The sequence below is a fragment of the Strix uralensis genome, chromosome 4 (assembly GCF_047716275.1).
Source record: "Strix uralensis isolate ZFMK-TIS-50842 chromosome 4, bStrUra1, whole genome shotgun sequence".
Lineage (NCBI taxonomy): Eukaryota > Metazoa > Chordata > Aves > Strigiformes > Strigidae > Strix > Strix uralensis.
Window position 1 is genome coordinate 128,966,564 of NC_133975.1, and position 24,523 is coordinate 128,991,086.

General features: G+C 49.0%; 1 protein-coding gene across 4 annotated transcripts in view; it reads right to left on the bottom strand.

Annotated features, from left to right (window-relative positions):
- SAMD4A (sterile alpha motif domain containing 4A) overlaps positions 1–24,523 on the bottom strand; it is a 109,201-nt gene that overhangs the window by 41,409 nt on the left and 43,269 nt on the right. For all 4 annotated transcript variants that reach the window (XM_074869174.1, XM_074869173.1, XM_074869172.1 and 1 more), the window contains exon 3: positions 2,907–3,425. In XM_074869174.1, coding sequence (XP_074725275.1) covers positions 2,907–3,425 — 519 coding nt within the window. The remainder of the gene's footprint in view (positions 1–2,906; positions 3,426–24,523) is intronic.

A 24,523-nucleotide genomic window follows, 5' to 3' on the forward strand; every position in this document is an offset into this window, starting at 1 on the left:
CAAGCCTGAATCAAGTCTCAAAGCCTGGGTCTAGGTCGAGTCAAAGACAAGGACAGCACAAAGCAAATTGTTATGTGAACTTCACCTACCCATATTTAAACCTGACGCCGTAATAGCATTACACCTAATTATGGTACAAAACAAGACGAAAGTACCTCAGGCAAGATCACCACATTACTCCTCCGGGAAAGACTCTGCCCCATTTTGGCATCAGGAACAGGCAGTGCCTTTATGGGGATGGGTCAGGGAAAGCCATGCCCTGCAGGGTGTTGCTGGATTAAGCCCCTGCCCAGATAAACACCTCCAAGTCAGAGGGAGAATTTAAAAATAATAACACTAAAACCTAAACAAACAGTAACAGTTTGAGGGCTTTGCTTTGGAATAAAAGATTAATAGATGTATTGATTGATTCAAGGGGCTGGGACAAAGGCTGACAGCCGTGTTTATTTTTTAGCATCTGTCTGTGGACTTACTGTGCTTGTGTCCGAGCAAATATTGCATTAAGGAAGCTTATGAACTAACACATGAAGCGTGGTCAGGTCATCTCCAGCTCAGTCCACAGGTTGCCTGAACGTGCTGCCACCCAAATACATGAGCAGGAGTTACAACAGCTTAACATTTAGGAGTAGATGGGGCTGAAGATGTGTTTAGATGACTCAGCAGAGCTACTCAATGTGTTGACCCCAGTGTGATGCTTGGGGAAAAGGTTCCCTGAAGATGGACACTATAAACCTTACAGCTCAGAGCAAGACAGTGCGAGCGAGCTGCCCCAGTGCCACAAAAAGCAGCTCCTGTGGGATGTCGGGAAGGATCGGACTTATGGCACGGGACGCTGTGGAAAAGCAAGTGGCAGAGATGGAGCAGGGACGTGATCTTCCAGCAAAAGACCAAGGTAAAGTGCAGGGCTGTACAGCCCCTGCTGACAGACCCACAAATGCTCCCATTCCAGTGCTATGCACACCTAATTCTGAAGAATTTAGGAAAAACCTCAGCTCAGGCACTGCTGAATAATTTGGCTGTTGCCTGGGTTTTGGCACCTTCTGCTACTACCTGGGGACCCTGCTGGGCAAGAGGTGGGTCACTGCTTCTGCTACAAGAGAAGCCTGCGTGCAAAAAGGCTCAAAGAAACACAAAGGGGTTTTGGAAAAGCGTCCTTTAAGACCTAACACATCTTGCAGAGCTCCACCACTGTCAGTGATGAACCTGCTGCACCCATCAGACCTCCCTGCTTCCAGCTCTTGACACGAGGAACCAGATCCCTTCTGAAGTCACCTCTTCCCACTGCCTCCCTGGTGGGTGAAGCCTTCAGACCGCCAGGCATGCAAAAACCACATGGAAGAACCTCCCAAAAAATAATCCCTGGAGAGGTTTAACAGACCAATTGCAAATACATTCATGGTTCTTCTCACCCTACCTCCTTGTTAAGCCTTTCCCAAGGGGCTTGGTCACCCTGAAACAGCTCTCCTCTGCAGCGTAGGGATCCAGCTCTCAGAGAAGCTGAACCTCACACACTCCCACGGCAGTAGGAGCTGGGGCTTCAAAGACGGGGGACAGGATGGGCATGATGTTCAGAGCTGGTGGAGAAGCTGAGACCCTTCTGCTAAAACCCCATGTGGCAGAGCAGGCAGCGCTGCCTGAAAGGATGGACACCGGAGAAGCAGGGACCAGGGTGTTACAGCAATAAACCCAGAGCCGCGTTTCATATCACTGTCGGTTTGAAACACCACCTAAAAAAAGTGCTTATTACAGGAGAGGGAAAACCCCAGAAGCCTTAAGCGACCATTTTAAAGCTTTCAGCTATTTAATTGTGGCTTTCCACACGCTGATAGAGAAGCCAGCGCCCTCGCCGCAAGAAGCCTCTCCTCCCCAAGTGCTCTCTGCATCCCTTATATCTAGGAAAATGCCGAGTCTCTTGGAGAGAGACCTCCTGAATGCCCCAAAGTGAAGGAGGACGTCCAGCCTTGCAGGCGAGATGGTGGCTGTCACCCAAGGTGACAGAGGGAGCGGGTGGGCAGAGGAGCTCTTGAACCCCACTGAGAAGATGCTTTGCTCTTCCTCTCCCAAGGATGGGTTGCAAGCATCACTGGCTTCTTTTAAAAACAGTTATAGACACACTGCATCTTCACACAAAACCAGTGATAAATCTCCAGCCACGGTGCTCTGCAGCATCTCCGAGTGCCCCGAGCCTTGGGCTGGACTCTGCATCATCCACCGCTCCCACCAAAGCCTGGCAGGGTCTCCATAGGGGAAGAGCTACCCAATCCTCCTGGAAAACATTGAGGACTGGGCATCTAAACCCCCTGATCACCACCAGCTTCACTCCTGTATGTGCTGCAGATACAAGGGGATGTTTTCAGACATGCCCTGAAGACTGCAGATCCCAGCCCTGCTTCCAAAAATGATGCTTGTGCTTTGGGGCTCCAATCCCATTTCCTCCCAGTAAGTCCCCACGTCACTTCTGGACTTGGCTTAAGTCCCCTAACTCACTTCTGGACTTGCCTTAAGTCCCTCAGCTCACTTTTGGACATGAAGCATCAGCTCCCCGCTTGCTTTAGGAACTCTTGAAACATGAACAGCAAATCTACATAGAGCTACATGAAATAAAAGGGGCTCCCTTTGATAATGTGCATTTTTTGCTCTTACAGCTTGGCTGTTTTTCCCTCCTCTCCAGCTACCAGGTCTTTAAAATCCCACAGGACTAGAGGGAAAAAAAAAAAAAAAGACAGGCAGGAAATAAAAATGCAGGTAGGGGAAAGAAAAAAAAAAAAGAGGTGTTTTCTATGGCCCAGATGAACCTAGCCCCTCTACTAACCATGGAAAAGCAGTATTTTCTAGCAGAATGGGGGGACCATGCTGTGAAGAGCGGCCGTGGGTGGCCGTCCCCAGAGCTTCCCGTGGGTACTTACTGGTGCTTGTGCTAGTGCCGATGGTGTTGATGGTTGTGGGGACGGAGGAGGAGGAGTAGAGGGGCAGATGGCCGTTCTCGCACGCCAGGTTTTTGTCCTGCCAGCTGGAAGCGCTGACACTTATGCCCGAGTCTCGAGAATTTTGCCATCCGTTGAGTTTGTCATCGGAGTTTTGTCTTTGGTGATAGTAGTGCGTCTGCCCGTAGTCCACCGAATCCGACCGACCTCTGTTCTGGCTGCCAAAGCCACCCGATGTGCGGTCCTCCAGGTGGTTGAGCCACATGGCCAGGGCGCTCCTGTCCTCTAAGGAGGTGGCGGGGTGTATCAAGGCGTAGGACAGCAGCTGCCTGCTCTCCTCGATGTGTTGGTTGTGTTCGATCGAGTGGGCCAGGATTTTAGGCAAGAGTTTCATGTATTCGACTTTTGCCTCAATGTTTCCGGGCTTCAGTAAAGGCAGGTGGGTTAACAATAGGGAAATCACTTTATCCTTGGATTCCTGTTGCCATTGGTTAATGATTCCTGTTGAAGGAATAGGAAAAAAAAAGAAGAGAATTGAGAAATCGGCAAACACGGCTAATAAAGAAATAAATAGACCCTGGCAGAGTAAATACGACACGCCAAAGGGATGCCTGTGTGTGCGATGCCACTGCGTGAGCATCTCCCAGGCAGGGGGGTCACCGCTCTCTGAAAATCAAGGTCATGGCAAGACGTGCTGAACTGAACACCCAGAGTTAACAGATGCTCCTGAAAATCACTAAAAAAGCCAAATTACACCCACCTCTACAGCCACATAGCTCCACTGCTGTTGTCCTAATGTTAATCAAAGTCACAATCTGGCCCAAATTTTCCATATTGCGGCAGATTACGCAAAACACTAGACAAAAGCACTTCGTGGATAAACCTTTTAAAAGCACCGGTTGGAAAATCAAAAGGTCAAGACTCAAATGAGCTAACACAGGCAAGAGCCACAGAGGGTGAAGGGGAGAAGCATCCCAGCAGGAGGGCAATAACCAAGCTGGGGTGTTGGCCCCTCCGCTGGCCTGGAGCGATAAGCTGCCCCAAAGGTACTGAGAGAAGGGCTCAGCTGAAGCAGCCGCAGAGCTATGGTTCCTCTGTTAGCTCGTGGCAGATAGGAGAGGTTTTAGAAGAGCAGTAAAAAAAGCAAACATAGGATTTAGCTTTAAAAATATGCAAAAGGAAAAGTCAGGGAATTACAAACTCGTCACTTAACTCCAACTCCTGGAAAACTGATGGAACAAATAATGAAACAACCTATTTGTAAGCACTTAGAAGATAACAAGATGATAAGTGACTGCTGACACTGATTTGTCAAGAACAATTTAATTTTCTTCTGCAACAGAGTAACTGGCCTGTGAATAGCTGGAGAAGCAGTCAGCACCGTATATCTTGATATTCATTAGGTGTTGCCGCACATGGCTTCCTCAGCAGCACACCAGAGAAACACGCTCAGGCGAAACTACTCTAATGTGGGCACACAACTCATCAGAAAACCGTATGGAGAGAGTCGTTACTGGTGATTCACCGTCAGACTGGGAGAATGTGCTGAGCAAGGAGACTCGGCCCGGCCATGACACTACCCAGTATGTCATCAGTGTTACGAGTGCTGTGATAAATGTATTCGATGTGCAGGTATCACGCTAGGAGAAATGAAAACACTCCAGAAAACTGGATTAGAAGTCAAACAGTGTTGAGACCTGGAGAAAAGTCGGAAAAAAATAGCTGCATTAAGTAGGTGCAAACATCTGCATGCAGGTGGGAACAAATCAATGTGCAGTAGCAGGCGGGGAAGAGCCTGGGGTCAGGAAGCATCACAGGCTGAACATCAGTCAAAATGCCATGTTGCACATAAAAACTGCATCAGCCAGCCTGTCATCTGTCTGAGAGGTGCAGACTGGCGTTGACAAGCTGCTCTCCATGTCTCCTGGGGATTGTAGTAATAGGTTTGAATTGCAGCAAAGGTGAACGAGGTTGGACATGAAGAAACTACCTCCCACAGGTAGGGCTAGTGATGCGCAGAGACAGGTTGCCTACAGATGTGAAATCTCCATCACTGGAGGCTTTTCTGAAGAGTTTATACAAACACCAGACAAGGATAGCTCAGGATATACCTAGACCACCCGACTGATGCTTCCCAGCCCTGGGTCAGTCTCTCCTCCAGCATTTATGAAACCTGTCTATGAAGCCTTCAAACTTTCTGCTTTGTAGCAGGATGTGCCTAAGGGTGCCACAACTGAACCATCTGGTGCAAAAGGACTTCCTTCTGTTTGCTTTAAACCTACCTCCCAAAACTTCACTAAGTGAAATGCCCTGCGCTCTCAAGTTATTAAAAAAATCCCAAAACTTTATGTTCTTCCTCCCTGTCTGCTGTCTCCTATCCATACTGTAGAGGAAGCTGCTCTAAATTATTGATTATTCCTATAACCTTCATGTGTTTCTGAGCTAGAGTAACCAAACCCACACCAGTGAAATGAAGATCTGGATGTCCATCTGTAGGATCACCCATCAGGTTTGCTCTTGGGCCATCCAGCAGCTAACCCAACCCTTCCACCACCCTACCACCCCCTGACCCAGAAGATGGCTATTACAGTAGGGTCTTTTCCCAATTAGGACCAAACCCTGCAGGTTGGTTCCTCAACACAACTGCTGTGGTGACCAGCACTCATCCCTTCAGCTTTGCCTTCCCAGTTTCAAGGCAAGCAACCATTTTAATAGGAAGCCACTAGATGGCTTGCTGGAAACGCCGACGGCTCTCACTGGAACTTTCTGCAGTGGTATTTACTTCTCCACAGACCCACCCCTCTTCCAGAGCCGCTTCCCCACCCGGCCGATGGCGTGCCTGAGCCATCTCATACTTGTGTGCTGAGAGGTGCAAGGGACATGGTGTGGCAGAGTTTTGGTGGAGAAGGAACTGCTTCGTTTGCAGCAGAAGCAAGTTTTGGTACTCTGGGCGTGCTCCTGTGCCCACAAGGATGCTGTGAGGTTGTTCTGGTGCTAAAAAATGGGATTTGAAAAAGCAACACTCAACCTAAGTGAAGTTGTCAAAAATACATAAGCGTAGTGGGACTCAAGGTCCACCACAGCATCTCGTATTTTCCATATGCAGATGTAACTGGTACAGGCAAAACCTCCTGTCGTGCTTAATCTGATTTCTCTGTCCCCTCTCTCTCCCTGCCTCTCAGCCAGCTGCCTGGCGGGTTGAAAACCCATCTTATTTTCTCCCTTCCTCTTGCAGAGGGATGTCACCCATCCCCTTATCACCCCCACATTTTATCATTGCTGTTGGGGCAATTCAGCAGCACTTTCAGGCTGGTACCAACAAAGCCCAGCCCGGCACTGTCTGTGGGGAGAGGCTGCGTGATTTTGCAGCAGCTCAGATAAACTGAGAAATCAAAAGATCATTAAAAGAAGGCATGCAATGCACTGCTGAAAGAAGTCGGCGTCACTTGTACATAGGAACTAGGTAGCAAAATACACGCAGAAAAAAAAAAGAGCCCAGTGCAAACTGGGTGCAGGGGAAGAGGAGGAGGAGGATAGGGGAGGCAGGTGGTCGTGGCTGGGCTCCTCTTCTTTGCACAGTGCGGGGCTGAGCATGAAGGTCACCACTGGAGAAACACAGCATGGTGCCAGAGCCACTTTTTGGGAAACTTGCCTTGGGCCCCCAAGAGATTTGGGTGTTTGAAACAACAACCCCAAAAGATGGAGTGTTAGTCCGAAAGCCTACGGCTGGCAAGGGGCCGGGTGCCCTTCCCTGCCCTGTCAGGAGCCGCTCTCCTTCTCAGCCAGCACCAGGATGTGCAAAATTAAACAAAAATGGAAAATAATTAGATCTGAAAGAGCCTTGGCTCTCTCCGAGACGGGGCGGAAGGTCAGGCTTAATCCCATCTGCCAGAAAATAGAGGGATCTGGAGAGGGCGGCATGGGAGGAGGAAAGCTGGAGCTGTCTCTGGGCAGGGGGAGAGGGGCTGGCAACCCCCTGGAGACCCTCTCCACCCTCTCCCCGAATGCAGGAGCCCCCCTTCAGCTCCCTACCTGCTGCCATACACTCCCAGACATCTGGGATGTCTCACCCTTTATTGCCACAACAAGCCCCCCCCAGGTCAGCCACGGTTAGGATGGGTCGCGGTTTTGGGCTCCCGCATCCTGGGGTCCCAGCAGGCTACCCGTGGTTGTGTAGTGGGTCACAGGCACTAATCACATTAAAGCCTCATTAGTTCCCCTGTGTGCTGCTTCAAGGATGCCTGATGCTTTCTGTCACAAGGCTTTTGCGGCTGTAAGGGCTGGCAAGACTATTGATATTTGCCGCAGGCAAATCTGAGCATAAAGCCCCAAAGTTAGAAACTCCACTTTGCTGCTTTGAAACTCCCCCAAATCCCTGTCCTGCCCGTTGCTGTCATTGCAGAGACATCTCCTTTTGGAGATGAGCTAAAATAACAACTGATCACGAGCACCCTAAGGAGCCAGCTCCCATCCCAGCCCTGTGACCCCTGTAATGGGAAGGGATGGGAGTTGCTGGGAAGGAGAAAATCCTGATTTTTATTACAGGACTCTTTCTTGGGTGAAAGGCTGAATGAAGGCGGGATATGAAACTACTTTCTAATTTAGGATTACCTATCTGATGTGATTTTGCTGTCACACAGCACAGCTGATGCATGCACAGGGTGCCTACGTATAAATATAGCACCAAATATAGCCAGGTCCTGCTTCCAAGGCTGAAACCTGTGTTGTGCTATGAATAGGTTAAATACTATCCCCAAAACTGGGGCTTTATGGCTTGAGAAAGAGGTGATGTTTGTCTATTTAATAAGCGCTCATCGGATCTTTCTGTCACAAATCTGCTTAATCACTTCTCGATCCCTGCAAACTGTGAATTGCCTTCATGTCCGGTGCTGACAGATCCACCTCTAACGCCGCACTGTGTGAAGGACCTTCTTGCCTTTACTTTGAACCCTCCTCCTGATAGATGGTTCTTTCAACCACCAGCAAGGCACGTGGAGCTCCTGAAGCTTTTCATGATGTACTTGGGAACTGTCGCAGTTTTCCAAAGGTAAAGCCAGTCTGGATGGACAAAGGCAGGGATACACACAGTCCCTGCGGATGCCCGCAAAAAACAACTCAGGACACGCTGGTGCCTGCATTTAGAAACCTAACTGCCCGTTTTTTTCTTCTATTTTTGATTTTTGCAAACAGATCTCTGACTCCCACCTTGAAAACACTGACCCTGCCCGGAGGGATGGCTGAGAGGAGCTGTCAGCACAGGCACACGAACGCATGTGTCTCACCACGTGAGATGTCTCCAAGGAACAATGGCAATGCGGGATACCTCTGAAGTGCTTAAAAAGACCCCAAAAAACAACCAACCCCAACCAAGATAAACCTTTTCATTCTGAAAGCAGAAATTGGGTTATCCTCCTGTTGTCATATACGACTTATCGCATTTCACAAGTGAAGCAGACAAATATGTTGACGGGGGTTTTGATGAAGCAGCCAAGATGAATGATGTGTAATTTATGAGCTAGGCAACAGCTTATTATGAGTAACAAGGACAACAATTAAAGACTGGAAGTGTTTTAAAAACTGCCCAAGGATTTTCCAAGTGACAAAGAGTATGTTCAAATAGCAGGCTTGGTATCATTGTTCCACAATGTAAGTTAGCGCATTTAAGGGCTCCAGTTGTCAGTAAATTGCTCTTAAATTACTGTTTTATTATGCCTTTGTTTTCAGTTTAACAATATTTTCCATTAAAAGTTCTCAAAAGCCCATTCAGATCATTTGTCCAAGCAACAAATGATTAAGAGTTAGATGTGCACATCTGAGCACCCACCAAACAGAGTATCTTCACAGCAGGGCTGAATGGATCAGCACTCTCAGATGCACTTGGGCAGAAAAAACCAGGAGTTTGTACCAAAAATTAAGACTGGGATCCCTGATCTTGTAAAGTGACATGCTGCAGCATTAGGGATTGGAGGGAGGAACTGGGTGCTCTTGGATGGCAACCAAGCCCTCCTAGGGATGGACAACACCGAGGTTTCCATGTCTTGGATGGCCAACAGCAAAACAGAAATACAATCTGTTCTTAGGCAGCTTGCAACTGCTTCAAGTGAGCCTGAAATCGGTGGCCCCAGCACAAGCAATGGCTATTTCTGGGTTTGGAGGAAGGTTTTGCAGGAGGCCTTTTTCAGCAGCTCCCAGAAGAGGTTCCCATTGTTCACCGTTTCCTGCATTACCGATGCGGCACCAGCTCTGGGTGATGGGCAGAGCTGCCTGGAGACACCCACTTTTTCAGCAGAGGCAGAAAAATCAGTGCCTGGGCTCCTCCTCCTGCATAAAGACCCAGCAGCACATCACTACCTGCCAGCTCCTCCATACACCATGCAAGATGCTGCGCTTCCATCAAAATCACCAAAATCTGCGGTGACCGAGGTCATCGCCAGAGTCTGCCCCGGTATCTAACACCTATTACAGCCGCATGGGTGTCTTCGCCAGGGCAAAAGGGGTCAAGAAACCTGACCCTGCATACGAACGCAGCCCCACAACCTCTGTTTGGCCAAAACGTCATCTCCCAGTGAACAGCCACCAAGAGACAAACTCCAATCCTACGTCTACTGGCTATTTTTTCCAATGTCTCCCAAGCACTGCAGTTTGCCTTCATTTCCAGTTGAATTTATCTGGTTTAAGCCTGAATTTGTCTGGCTTCAGCTTCCAGATAAATTCCAGTCTGAATTAAAGAGCTCCTTGATGTCCTGCGTTTTCTCAAATGAAGGTGCTCAGGAATGAGCACTCACATCACCTTCCGCTCTTGTTTCTGGTACATGTCATGGCTCTATGCTCATCAATCTTGAGCCCATGGCAACACTTCTGCTGGCTCTATGACTTCTGGCACCCACGTGAAACAGGTCTTATTTGGCTTGGTGAAAAGCATGAGTGGGGTGGAGAGACCATACCCCATCTCACACAGGGTGGTTTGTGGTGAAGTTAAAGCAGAAGAGCAAAAAATGAAGAGATTTCAACCCCAGGTCTGAATTTGCACCGAGCGTATCGACCAAGGGCAGGTTGCTGCTAGCCCCAGCCTTCCTGCAACTGGATTTACTGGTCTGTGAGACGGTCCAACTCCCCACCACCCATCACACAAATCTCTCCAATGCTGCTGTGGACATGAACCTCTGCCCTGGCTCCCACTGCAGCAGCTCAACTCAAGGTAAACTACAGATGAAGGGATTTAGATTATTATTTGCAGTAATTAGCACCTACACACCGAACCATTCACAATACTTTGTTTGGGTGAATTTACATAATTTTCTTCCTAAATCAGCCTCACTCAAAAGACCAACACTGAAGAAAACAAAGTGAGAACCCTGTTGGAAACCCTCTCTGTACCCCATCCAGAGCACATCAATACCCTCGCTGTTAAACCTGGCAGCCTTCTCCCTCCATGAGAAGCCAAATAAGAATTTCAGCATGTGCCTCTTTGCTGTTGCAAATTAAAAGGAAAAAATCTCAACGATAAAGGCTATTTCAGACCTGCCAATTGCACAAGATGGAGATGAGAGCTGACACTGAAATGCCGATGAACCTGAATCCTGCTCCTCATCTCACCCCAATCTGATGCAAAACCATGTCTAACACACGCAAGGAGACACTGGTGATGTTTCCAGGCACCTCTGCGGGCCAGGAGGCTGCAGCGTGGTGTGTAAACCCCATCAACCTCCCCCTGCTACGTTCAAACGGGTTTGAATTTATGCCTGCGCTAGAGCTGACCTCAGCACGGAGCGGGAGGACCTAATCCTATACGTCTGAAGGCAACAGGAGCCGTGCCAAACAGCATCAGCGCCGGCTGAATCTGGCACCCGTGGCTTCCTGGCACCTCCCGCGTCTCTGTGCTGCAGCAGCCGGGAAAGGCCAGCTCTGCATCCCAGGGATAGCTTCTTCCCAGGTCCTCAGAACCACTCGTCCTGGTGGGTAATGCAGGATTTGACAGAGGAAAAGCCAAGAAAACCTCTCAAATGTTTTTTTTGCTTTTGCTCCCTCCCATGCAGGTCTAACAGCCCGACTTGGGGAGAAACCTGGGGAGTAGTGGCCAAGCTCTCTCCCTGTAACAAGCCTTGGCTAGGAGCTGGGAAAAGCCAGGTCTGCAGACAAGCCCCCGGACACCAGGAGAGCTCGGGCTATTTGTGGCAATCGGGGCTCTGTGCTTTCCTGAAGCACCCACCCCAACAGCTATGAACCTCTGGGTCCAAGGTGGCTGCGCAGCTCAGCGCTACCCCAGCATCTTCGGTCTATAAAAAGATATAAAAAGGCAATCACTGAATTCCCCCTTTCCCTAGCTGGTCAGCTTCTGTACAGATTTAGTGCAGATGACCTCTTTGAAGGACCTTTTCGTTCATCAGCACCCATAACCCACCTTGCACCCTGGCTCCGCGATGGTGCCAAGGAGCACCAGGGCTCGACAGAAAATTTGCTGGTGATGTGCTACAACCTATCGGTTCACACAGAGCTGGCTCTCCTCCGTGTTTCCAGCAGCTACATTACATTCTAAGAGGCTAAAAATACATTAAGTACTTTCCTAATGTTTCTTTTCCACCCGAGCGGCTGCTGCAGAGGAGCTCCGAGCAGGAGGGGAGGTGAACAGACCAGTGTGGATGCAGGAAAGAGATGCCATAAAAATGGAGCAATAGGCACAGCACGTCATGCAAAAGGAGGTAGCCGGAGAAGTCCCTGCTGCAGGCACTACTCGTTCCTTGGAAAAACAAAGGCAAGAGCCGTACAGCCAGCAAAAGCGAAGTGTTTCTGATTATACTGCAGGATTCAGCACTGACAGGAGCACAGAGGACTTGGTGGAGCATCTTCTCCATTTTTAATGACCGAGATTAAGAAGCTCTATGTAAATTAACTACGCAATAGCCCTTTGACTTGTTAAATGTAACGGTGTGGATTTAACCATTGAAAACAATTCTGTCCAAAAGACACAACCTTCTTGCAACCACCCCCAACATCCTCCTGCGTGCAACAGGCAAGTTCTTCAACACCCATTGCCAAGGCAGCATGGACAAGTTTGCTGGCACAGCTGGGTTGCAAAAGGTTTGTTGGCCATCGTTGGCCTTATTTTCTGTGCTTCATAAAAGGTGTGTCCCTGCTGGGCAATGCTCTGAAACAAAGGCAGCCTGATGCAGAGGTGAGGCGGACATGGATGAGCACCTGGGAGCTGGCTGCTGCATCGTGAATGCACTTCACTTTTGAAGAACAGCCAATTTCTTTAAACTCTTCTTGGGAAGGCAGGCTAAGGAGCGGGCAACTGTATGACATGCAGCTTCTGGGGAAAAAAAAAAAAAAACAAACCCCAAAAACCCTGTGGGGGATAAGACACGAGCCCTACTCAACTCGTTGCCCTTTTAAAGGCAGTTCTCCTTGGACATAGGTTCAGCTGTTTATTACTGGCATCTCCCCTCTGCATCAAGCTCTCCAAAGCAACGGCAGCCCCATCAAGTGTCTGTTTGTAGCATCAGTCCCTTCCTTGTGTGGAAGAAATGACTGGAAAGGATGTCCCCAGGTTGAGCATCTCAAGCTGGGACTGCACTTCTCGATCTCACAGCAGGGACAGCATTAGCAAGAGCTCGCAAATTCGGCGCTGAAGCCAGCCTCAAAGACAAGCCTCGATCTTCTCATCCTGTCACCCCAAACAAGCTAATGAAACCCCACCAGCAGATAGAGCTGCAGGGCAGGCAGCTCAGCGCTTCCCATCCAAGTTGTAAACTCAAAAGGGACCAAAATGCCCGTTAGTTTGGTCAGAAGCAGAACAAACTGGGACATCCCTCAACAAAACATCCCTTAATTCATGCTGAGAGTCGCAAGGACAGAAGAGCCTGCCTCTGCTGTGCTGCAAAGCGAGTAGAAAGAGAAAAGATTTTCACATTTTTTACACTGTTTTCCCCCTCTACCTCACGAGCTTGCCAGAGCTCCAGTTATTAGGAGGCTGTTTGTACAAACCCAGAAGCAATATATTTTTAGCACTGGAGAATCGCATGGCACGATCATTAAGCGTGCTTCTGCAGACAGCAACAAGAGCAGGGTTTTTTCCTTCTCTAAATTGGCTGCAGCCACTACAGTTTTCAGCCCAAAGCAGACTTTCAGGAAATTCAGAAGGAGCGGGAGTCTTTTTCCATGACATATTTAATACCAAGCTGAAGTACACTCAATTTTCATGCTGTTCATCTGATGGGAGGTTTTATGGATTTGTTTTCTAGGCCAGATCTGATGCACACTTTTGCTACAGAGCGTAATACCATGTATTATCACAACACTCCCTAGCAACATGACTTTTAATTTAGTGCAGAGCTTTGCAACATTGAGAGCATTTCACTGAGTCAGAGCAAAGACAACACACTGGGAAACCTTATCAAAAACCCCATAGGTGCCAAGGGAATATACACCACATGTATGACGGCACTGGAGCTCCTCAACGCCACGTGGCCGAGGAGAACACTTTGGGAAAGCCAAATTTGCTTCACTGATTTCACAATCTGCAGTCCAGCCGGCATGGCCTCGTGGAGTGATGACTCCATCAACGACAGCGGTGCCAATGGGTGTGAAAAAAGAGTGAAAATCCCACAAGTTCTGCCCGAGTACTCAGCGCTTGGATAGAAAAATGTGGGAAATGGTTCAGCGTCAGAAGTAAGAATGCAGAGCCAGATGGGGCATCAGCAAGGATGAGGTACCACCTCCTCGCTTCTCACCTGAAGGCCAGGAGGAGGACATGCTTGATAGACAAACCAACCTCCTACAAAAGCTGTCCTGAAGAGTGAAGCCAACCTGACACCGGACAAGGACTCACAGCGCCGGTTCCTCTTTACTTGACAAGCTCCTGGGTGTCCGGGGCATCACACTCCCAAGCCTCACATGGGGAGAATGGTCTTTTTAAAGCGCAGGATAATAGTGCCTGGGTCCCACCTGACAACAGAGTGTGAGCAAAATTGCAAAAGCACCATCAACGGTGTGGACACCATCAGGTGAGGTGTTTCTCCACCTTGACCCACTGGTGCAGGAGAGCAGCAGAAAGCAGGAGCTTACAGGGTGGGTGGAAAAAAGCTATTGCAGCAGAAATGACACCAAAACGCTGTCCCTTTTGGACAGCGGAGCAGAGGGGAATCCATTAGCCCTTGTGCATGCAACGAGGAGACAGAAATATCAAAGCAGCCATGCCAGAGCTGATGGACAAAGATATCCCAACAAGATCCTGGGTCAAGTGGCTTTTGTTGGCTGCTGTGCAAAGTTAGCTGAGCTGAGCCGGCCCATGAGGCAGCTCAGCCCAGGGCAATGGGATGGGTCAGCGAGGATTAAAAGTCTAATTAAACAGGGGGCTGCAGATTGCTTCCAGAAGTCCCATTGCTTCTTTGAGCTCGTGAGCTCAGCAAAAGCAAAATGCTGCTGGTTTTGCTCCTTCTGGGACACGGGGGTACAGGTGGGAAATGAGTTCACTGCCTGCTTTCACTTACATTGGGGTTATATTGCTCATATGTGTCCGCACGCCCTCAAATCCAGATTTTCAGTGGAATTTCCTAGGACGCAGGAAGCCAAAGAAATAAAACATGCGATTTCTGTATCTCTTCTTTGAGCCTAATCCATAAAAACGCCCAAATGTTCCTGGCTTTCAGCGAGGAGACTACAGGCACAACCACAGGCACGGAGGAAATACTCCTCTGACTTCTTAATTTCAATTGCAAAAAGCCTTTTAGCAAAAGCTCAATTGAAATGCAGATAAGTTTCTTCAAAGGCTAAAAAAAAGATAATAAAAAATGATCTGAATGTCATAACTGTGTTGCCTAACATGGATAAAGGATTTAGAAGGGGGAAAAATAATACTAAAAATAAGTTATGAAGGGTATGTAAGGTATTGATATACAGCACATGGTTTAAACTGTTAATCATTGAACAGATTCCAGTATAAAAATAAAGAGACTGAAGCTGCACATAATGGAGGAGTTGCTCTATTTATAAACTTCTCTGTGCAAAGGGCAGGCGAGCGCCGGGACAAGCAGGCAGCAGAGGCAGAGAGCCACTGCTACGGAGCCTATATTCTGAGGGAAAATAAACAGATTTTTTTTTTTTTATTATTGTTTTTTTTAAGCGTTGTCAACAAAATCAAACCGAGCTGTCCAAGATCCTGTGTGCCCCAGCCATGTGAGCAGCATTTACAGCTCCTGCATGTGACAGCTCTCCCAATTTAGCCAGTAACTGACTCCCTCTGACCTGTAATAACACCGCTCCCAAATTAGAGCCCTCAATTTGACTTGGCTTCGGTCCTTCCCTCCCAGCGACATAAAGCATCCTTTTTCCCCCCCCTCCCTGAACATTCATAATCCCGTCCTTTCGCACCGCCAACTCAAACTCACATTTAGCCTTTTCCTATTTTTTTGGGGGGGGGTTTGCGGAGGGACGGCAGGGTGCAGGCAGCGAGGGGTAGGGAAAAAGCCCCGTGGAAAAACACCAAGAGACAAAAACAACAACAAAATCAGACAAAAATTCCAAGTTGGTGACATTCAGCTGGAAAAGCTCAATGACTCACATGCAAATAAAATCTGCCTAAATTCACTGCTGCATGACGCAGGCCACTGGCTTCAACATAAAAAGGCCAGGATGAAATCATCCACAATTAAATTGGAGCTTGGAAGGCTGCAAAAGCAGCCGCATCAGCGCGGTTCCCTCGGCTTAATAGGAAACACAAAGGAAGGAAGTTCAGCGGAGTGAGAACATCCCCTTTTTCCCCTCCTTTCCACCGACACCTCGCGCCATCAGTCATCCCCAACCGTCGGCGCGGCTCCTCCGGCATCACACGTCGGCGCTCAGCTCCGGCAAGCTGCTCGCTAGCAGGCGGCTGCCAGCTTTTAATGGGCTTTCCTGGAATACTAGCTCAAAAGTAAAATAAAAATAAATGTGGCTACGTAGGAAGGCAAACCCCCACCAGTCAGCGACTTCTTCCAGAGATTTCTGCCCTGTCCTTTGCAGATTGGTATGATATATTGTACAATTAACATTTACAAACCCGGGACCAAATCCAATCCCTCCCCAAATCCCCCATACACGCGAGGAGGGGGAGAGGGATTTAAATCTTAGCTCTTAGATTTTTCTCTTGCATTGCAAGAGTGCTTTTAAATCTTACGAGTTTTCAAATACTGTCTGAAGCCAGGCTAGAGAAATGCACTGGCAGTGACCTGCAGCACAGGGTTGAGGCAGGGAATGGGGTGCAAGGGATTCCCCTTACGCCAGCACATGCACTGGGCCCCACATCCCCACCCCTCCAATGCAACCGTGTGTGGGGTTGTGCCATGAACCACGTCACTGGCCTCCTCCAGGCTAAAAATAACATGGGGGGAGGGGGGGGGGAATAAACTAAAAAAGGTCATTTTAACCTAGATCAGGCTGCTGATGGGATTCAGAGCACGGCTCTACAAAAGGCTTTTGGTGCTCCATCTGGGAAGGGAAAACAATCCTTTAAACAAGTGTTGGCCCCTCTGCACCCCAAAACACTGCTCCGGGAAACAGCTGTTGAGCATCCGTCCAGGACACAGGAGGACAGGGCCCCAAGTATCCGGAGCAGCCACAACCATTGCACCTAATTTCAGCTAAGGTAACACAAGGATCCCACAGAAATTAGGTGACCGGCTGCACACTTACTGAGAAACCAGGTGCTTGAACCTTTACAGGCTTTCCCCAAGCCAGGGCTGGCATGTCCATCATCACAGAATCATGGAATGGTTTGGGTTGGAAAGGACCTTAAAGATCATCCAGTTCCAGCCCCCTGCCACAGGCAGGGGCACCTTCCACTAGCCCAGGTTGCCCAAAGCCCCGTCCAACCTGGCCTTGAATCCCTCCAGGGAGGGGGCAGCCACAGCTTCTCTGGGCAACCTGTGCCAGGGCCTCACCACCTTCACAGGGAAGAATTTCCTCCTTACATTTAATCTAAATCTGCCCTCTTTCAGTTTAAAACCGTTACCCCTCATCCTATCCCTCTCCCCTGCTCAAGAGTCCCTCCCCCGTTTCCTGTAGCCCCTTTCAGTCCTGGGAGGCCGCTCTAAGGTCTCCCCAGAGCCTTCTCTTCTCCAGCTGAACCCCCCCAACTCTCTCAGCCTGTCCTCACAGGGGGGTGCTCCAGCCCCCCGAGCATCTTTGTGGCCTCCTCTGGACCCGCTCAAGCAGATCTGTGTCCTTCTGCTGTTGGTGCCCCCAGAGCTGGACCCAGCACTGCAGGGGGGTCTCACGAGAGCGGACCAGAGGGGGAGAATCCCCCCCTCGCCCTGCTGCCCACACTGCTCTGGATGCAGCCCAGCACACGGGTGGCTTTCTGGGCTGTGAGCACACGTTGCTGGCTCACAGGCAGTTTTCCATCCACTACTATTCCCAAGCCCTTCTCCTTGGGGCTGCTCTCCATCCACTCCTCGCCCAGCCTGTGTTTGTGCGTGGGATGGCCCCGACCCGTGTGCAGGACCTTGCACTTGGCCTTGTTGAACTTCATGAGGTTTGCACGGGCACAGGTTTATCCCTGGGATTAACCACGGTGCTGTGCTGCTGAAAGATCCCAGCCCGAGCTGAAGGCTCCTCGGCACTCGCTCACTCCAGCTTGCAGTGGCTGCAGAAGCAGGGTGTTAACAGGTCCATAAAAGGTAACTGGGAGACATGAGCCTCCTGCCAGCAAGCCTACATTTGCTCCGGAGGAATCCACACCTCCCCAGAGAAAAAATAAAAAATAAAAGACTGAGGTCTGCAAATGGGGAAAGGTTGAAACTGCCTGCAGGAGGACATCCGACAGAGCCCGGGCCATCTGGTCACCCACCCCGCGCAGTGACACTGCCCTCCCTTCGCCACCAGATGCTAATTCCTTTCATCCTGCTGGTGTAATTTTAGGTCTGTGAATAGGACCATCTGCCTTTGAGATGCTCGTTTATTTTTGGCTAAGCCCTCCCTTTCACCACTCCCTTCTTAAAGGAAGTCCAATTTGGGCACCATTGGAAATGGTGTTTCTTGTCCAGTCCTCTAATCACCGAGCATTAACTAACTATCTAGAGCATGCTCTGTAATGCCACCACTCATAAAATTGGGGGCTGTCATTATCTTCAAAGCGTTTTGCAAACACTTTTTTCGTTCCTTCCTGCGTTACTACCACAAAGTATAATTATTCACTTCTCTCTGAATATGGTGGGCTTAGTCCAGCATCCTGGAGCTTGGCCAAGTCATGCTCAGCAAAATTTAACGTGGCCAAAGTAAAGATAAAACAAACTGGCTCCTATCTTTGGATGCTAGGGACTGCTACCATTGCTTCCTGTCCCACAGCAGACATGGAAATGTTAAAAATAAAAATAAATGCTGGAACCGCACTTGTACAATAATGTAATTTCCACGTATTAAGAGGAAATGCGACGCCTGGAGGAAAAGGAGTTCTAAGGAAAGTTTTGCTTTTATACACATCTAAGTGCTATGAATGAAAGTCACCATCATGATCTGCTGCTGCTCTTAGCAAAATGCTGCATGAAAATGCTACAAAATCCCCTCGTGCCCGAGCTGCCTCTGGTCCTACCAGGCACTACCGAGCCACTGCAGAAAGAGGAGACCAGGAGCTGGGGGAAGAAGGTTGTGTGCAATGTTGCGTCCACCGTCTGCTGGCACTGACGTTTCAAAACTCTCTGTCTTGAACCTGAAGCAGTTGCCTGCACCCCTCAACAACGCTCCTCCCTGGAGCAGAGAGCAACCAGGAAGGGAGAACCTCCTTGGTGGCCCCAGGTTGGCTTCTTCAGGTGGGTCTGAGTGTGCAACAACACGCTCCTGGTTGGGGTGACTGTACAGACCCCCGAGCTGCAGCTGCATGAGGACAAGCCCTGAGATCACAGTAAGGCCACGGGGGGCCCCCACCATGCCAGGGGCTCCCCACCATGCCAGGGGCTCAGCCCACCTCTTGGGATGAACGTTGGATCCTCCTCCACATCCCAGCCAAAGGCTTCCGCAACCACTCAGGAAGATTGCAGGCAGTGTAGGCTAACGGGCTGAATCTGCATCTGCCAGCCACAAAATTATTATTTTCCCTTCTCTGTTAAGATTTTCACAAGTGTCTGGAGCAGAAGGAGGAGTGCTCCTGCCCCCCAGGTAACCCCTTCCATGATAAATTGGCTTCTTGCACAAATCCAGGTTGCACAAAGCTTGTGCAACTCTCCCAAGACTTTTTTTTTTTAAAAAAGATGAGACAGGTTGTGGCTCGGTCTGATGTTTGGCCCAGTTCTCAGCTCTCTTATGAACCTCAGGAGCTACAGGAGCATGGAGTCTACTGCTGGAAACCAGCGTTAGACAACAGAGAACATTTGTACAGGGGTGCCCCTCTTGCTGCATGCACACTGAAGAGCAAGAGCCTGTTGTGCTGTCAAGCTCCTCACAGGGAAAACATACCCAGGACTTAAAAAAAGAAAATTTCAGTGCAGTGCTTGAGGTGTAAAAATCAAGCCCTGGCTTTGGGTGGACACAACTCTCTGCCCTGCGGGAGCCAGGGGAAACACCTAACTGCTCATCACTTCAAACTCCCTGAAGCAAATAAAAGAGAAAACAATTTAATTGATCTGATTAGATCTCAGATTCAACAAGATTTCCTCCCTGGGTAAAAACTGACGTATTTTGCTTTGGCTATAAAGTACGATGAACAGAAAACTACGATAGCTTAGCTGTGAAGCGAGGAGAAGCAGATATGCCCCCCCACGTGGCACGGTCTGGGTGCAGAAGCCCCAGGAGGAGTTAGGCAATGCAGACATCCATCCCTTCTACTTTCTGCTGTTCACATCACCCAGTGCAAAGCACTTGACCAAAGCCAGCGATGAGTCACCGTAAGGAGGAGACTTTCTAATTTCACCCACTTTGATCCTGCCCTGAAGTGCCAACGTCAAAGAGGAGGGAGGGGAGAGCTGGGGGCTGAGTCAGGGAGGACGGGAAAAATCTGTGCATCTATAACAGACACATTCAAAGCAAAGTGAAACTCCTTTTTTTTTACAAACAAAAAAAACTCAGTGGACTGGAAGAGCTGACTCTTTATCAGTTGACAGCTTGTACCAGAACAGCGGTACCAGCACTCGGCTGACTCCCTGTATCTTTGCCAGCTGTAACAAGAACTCACAAGGCAGAAACACTGGCTTAAAACACGCTTTTCACCGGGGAATTCACCGTGTTTCAGTGCCGCCCGTGGCTGGCACGTACAGGCAGCCAGCTTGTCTTTCCTTTATAACCAGCTTCACATTTTGCTTCTTGTATACCCACGAAATGCTGCAGGACCTCAAAACAAAGAGTGACATTGTTCCTTCAGAATAAAACTGCTGTTCGCCCAATTTTTATTTGTATTTCATGAAAACATCCCAGGAGCTGCAAGGCTTTGGTGGGGGGGGGGTGGTAATAAAACGATCTGGCGGCGCTGCAGTCACAGCTATTTCACCAGGAAGGTTTCCATGATGCTCTTTCCACCATGAACACAACGTGACGCGGGTCAGCGTGGACATTTAACTTAGAGAACAAAGAAGAACGCCAGTCCTTGCAATTACACGTTCCTGCTGCTCGGCTGGCTGGTTTGGCCATGCACGGTGCTGAAGCCACTGGTTCCTCTCCCATAACTGCTGCTGCCCATAGAAGTCCCCAAAATTACACTGAGGAGCCCAAAAAACTCATACAGCCCCATCTTGACACTGTTTATATACTGATGGGCATTGGGGATGTTTGGCAGCAGCGGATGTAGCTCCAACAGCTAACGGTGGTCCAAGGGTTGGTGTTATCAATGCCGACCACCAGCATTAGGGTAGACAGCAGAGGAGGAGAGAAAGTGAAAATCATCCTTAAAACAGGGAAATATCGCAAGGCTCCAGTGGGACATTTTCTGTTCAATTGTAAAATCTCCATTTAACACTATGTTCCTGAGCCTTAAGACTGATGTAGAAAACCAACTGCTCTCCCAGCTCCAAGCAACGACAACTTCAACACTTCTTAGTGCTTGAAACCTGAAAAGCTTTTACCAGTTAATGCAAGTTTTCAGTCAAACTAAAATCCATCCTTCTCCTCCCCCCTTCCTGGCTAAAACATCCATTTTCAACTACCAAAAAAACCACAAGAAGGATTTGAGATTTCATTTTCTTGACCAAATTCCATAATATTTGGGAAGAAATTTCCAATAAAATGGAAACCAGGTATTTTTGTGGAGGAAGAGGGAGAAACAGATTTTCCTGCAGAGGAAAAACCCCTTCCGTGCATCTTGTTTTCCCCTGAAGAGCAGAAACATGTTGCAGTAACCCACACGGAAAGATTCAACCTACACTACTCATAAGTGATGACCACAAGAAGTGACAGGATTTCTGGAAGCCGCTGACCCCTCTCTCTTACCCTCCAGGTTACTCATTACAGTCGATCAGCAACTGCGCTCCTCAAGCGGCTCTGAGCCGATCTACAGCAACACGGTGGTAAACATGCACAAATCTAGTCAATTAGGAGAGCTATGGAACGCTCTCTGGGATTTTGCAGTGAGTAAATTCTGCACTATGGTCACTGTAAGTTGTCCCTGCGATGCCTCAAGCCCTAATTGCGTCCCTGCAAACAGTGTGAAGAAATGAGCGGTGAGAAAAGCATACAGCTGGATCCTCAGAAATGGTGCTAGAAGCTTTTCTTGGCTAGAAGCGAAGTTGGAAAAATGCAGTAAGATGATGAGCAACCAAAAATATAGATGCATTGGTGGGAGGAGTAGCTTACATGCTGCAGGGGAGCATGGGGAAGGTCAAGGTGCCACAACCCTGTTCAAAGTGGTGCAAGGGGAGGTTTAGACTTGACTTTAGGAAGCATTTCTTTACTGAGAGGCTGGTCAAACACTAGAACAGGCTTCCTAGGGAGGTGGTCGATGTCCCAAGCCTGTCAGTGTTGAAGAGCCATTTGGATGATGCCCTTAATGATGTGCTTTAACTTTTGGTCAGCTCTGAATTGGCCAGGCAGTTGGACTAGAGGATCACTGTAGGTCTCTTCCAACTGAAATCTCTTCACTTCGCTTCACTTCTCTCCCACGCATCTGGGCTCTGCTGCAGGCAAGTCTACCCTGCAGAAGGACCTGATTGCCAAATACCTCCAGAAATTTGCACTCTGGCTAGAGAGATGCAGACAGCAGCCACCCAGCATGGCCCAGACAGAAAAAGGCTTTGCTGCATCACGATATGGTGATAGCATCATCCCGCTCAGCAGTTTCTGCAACCTCCATCTCAGCAGGAGATCTGGTTTACATCCCAGTTCCCCACGGGGAGAGCGATGCTCCGGCGCTTCCCAACTCAAAGAGATTCCTACAACTACTCAGATCCTCCAGGTCTCCAGCTCTCCTTGTGTGCTATGAAGGGAAACTTCAGGATGGGGCTTATACAACTCTGAGTTATCATCTCCTCTACCCTTCCACAGTGTCTCCCCCTGGTATTAGGAGGAGATGGTATTTCTTAGCTAATGCAAACCCAGTACAGTATTTCATGTAGAGGACTGCTTTTGCAGTCAGCAGCCTTTCACTAAAGCCTACGGACAATGCGCTTCCACCAGCTACTCCAGGTTTACTCCTTGAGGAGAAATGCCTTTAGTAGAGGGGAACTGGAGGCTGCAGCTCTCCCGCATGCTGGCAATCCCATAAAGAAAATCATTCACATGAGTAATGCTTGCAAAGCCTCTGCTCCTCTTCTGGGATACTTTGCAAACAACAACACAACAAGAGACTTGTTAAAGGCAGAAAATTGGACCCCAGGAACAAATTCCCTGACCTGCAACTTTCCACAGTCCCTTTGCCGCCATGGAATATGCACATATGGTCACCGGACAACAAATTGCAATTCTCAACGTGAAGCAGCACGACAAGAAAAGCTGCAAAATAAACAGTGGGAAGTTTTATATGGAAACGCAGCAGGAGGGAATGTTATTCCCAGAGATGCTTCTCCATCAGATGCTGACAATCACTTCAGAACATGAAACCACACCAGCTTCAGCAGGACCAGCTTGCAGCAGCACAGAGAGGAGGTGGAAAAGGCGGTAAGAAGCCCTGGTTTCCCAGTACCACCAAATATCACTGGGGGAAAACTGGAAAACAGGTTTTGGGGAGAGATGATAGATGCAATAAATTCCTGGCTTGATAAAGCAACCAATGCGAGGCCATGCTCAGGTTTCAGACCTTATAATGGCCACCACTGTTTGCAGAAGAAAGTTATTTCGGGGTGAAACCTGATCGGCTCTCGAGGCAGCCAGCACAAAGGCTGGGAGAAGCGTCTCGCTGCTCTCCCTGAGATGCAGCTGCCAGGGACCTGCCTGGACCGCAGCGCTGGCACTATCTGCTGCCCCGCTCCTACACCCTCCGTGTCACACGGCGCCTGGCTGTGTCACCAACACCAACCCAGACGGGATCAGACTGATGAACGCTAGGCAGAATAGAATAGAACAGAATAGAATAGAACACAACCAGAATGGAACAGAATTTTAATTAGAATAGAATAGAATAGAATAGAATAGAATAGAATAGAATAGAATAGAATAGAATAGAATAGATAGAAATTATTTATTTTCTCTCGGGATCCCAGAGGACTTTCATGCCCTGCATGACTTCCTAAAGTCCTTTCCCCTCCGCCACGCTGACAGCCCTTCAGAAGCACTGAGGACTCCTGTTCACAGGAGTGCAGACAAACTGATCTCGCTGCTTCGTTAGCATTCGGTGAACTACCTGCAAAAGCTGCAAAGCTGCAAGGCTGGAGCTCGCCAGCATCTCCTTCATCCTCAGCCCGGCCTTTCCTCTCTTTCAAGTACTTTGAGAGGAGTTTAAAGCTTACTGTGCCTTTGAGTGGTGGCACAGCAGATGTGGCAGGACATCTCGTCAATGGAAGATGAGTGGCAAAGTCAGAGCTCTTCACCCCCTGCTGTCCTCCTTGACACTGAGGTTGCCATTTCCCACTGCTCCATTTCACAATGATTTTCCACTATACCAAACGCATGCAGAATTGGATTCAAATCCACCCCCCATCCTCAACCACCCCATTCACCGATGCAAGTAACAGCCCAACAAGGCGGTGAAGAATCACCTCCCTGTGACTCAGATTTGCCTCTGGGTGGGTGACGTCCAGGAGGACCCGTGCGTCACCGGCCACCCACTGCTGGTATTTCAGAGCACTCTGAACTGCTGATGGGATTGTGAACCAGCCTCCCTGCCGGGTTAACGCAGGTGCCCATCAGCCAAAACTGCTCCTGTGGCAGCTCACCCCATCCAGCCAGGGACCTAAAAGCGCCCGCCCATGGAGGAGAGGAACTGCAAGTGTGGCAAGGGGATGTGCAAGGTTTGGGCTTTGAGACAGGAAAATAACATATAAATGTTGGGGGAAAAAAGCAACCTAACCTCTGAGAACACTTCTACCACTTTCTTTCACCTGAGGCATTTTCTGAGTAAACCCATGAAACTGGAGGTACCCAACAGCCCCATCAGCCGCCGTGTCCTGTGCAAAGCTTGCATTAAATGAGCTTCTTCTTCCCCCACTTTTGCAAGGAAAAGTCGGTTTCTCCAGCCTGGTTAAACAACTTCACCACACTGAAATGCAACC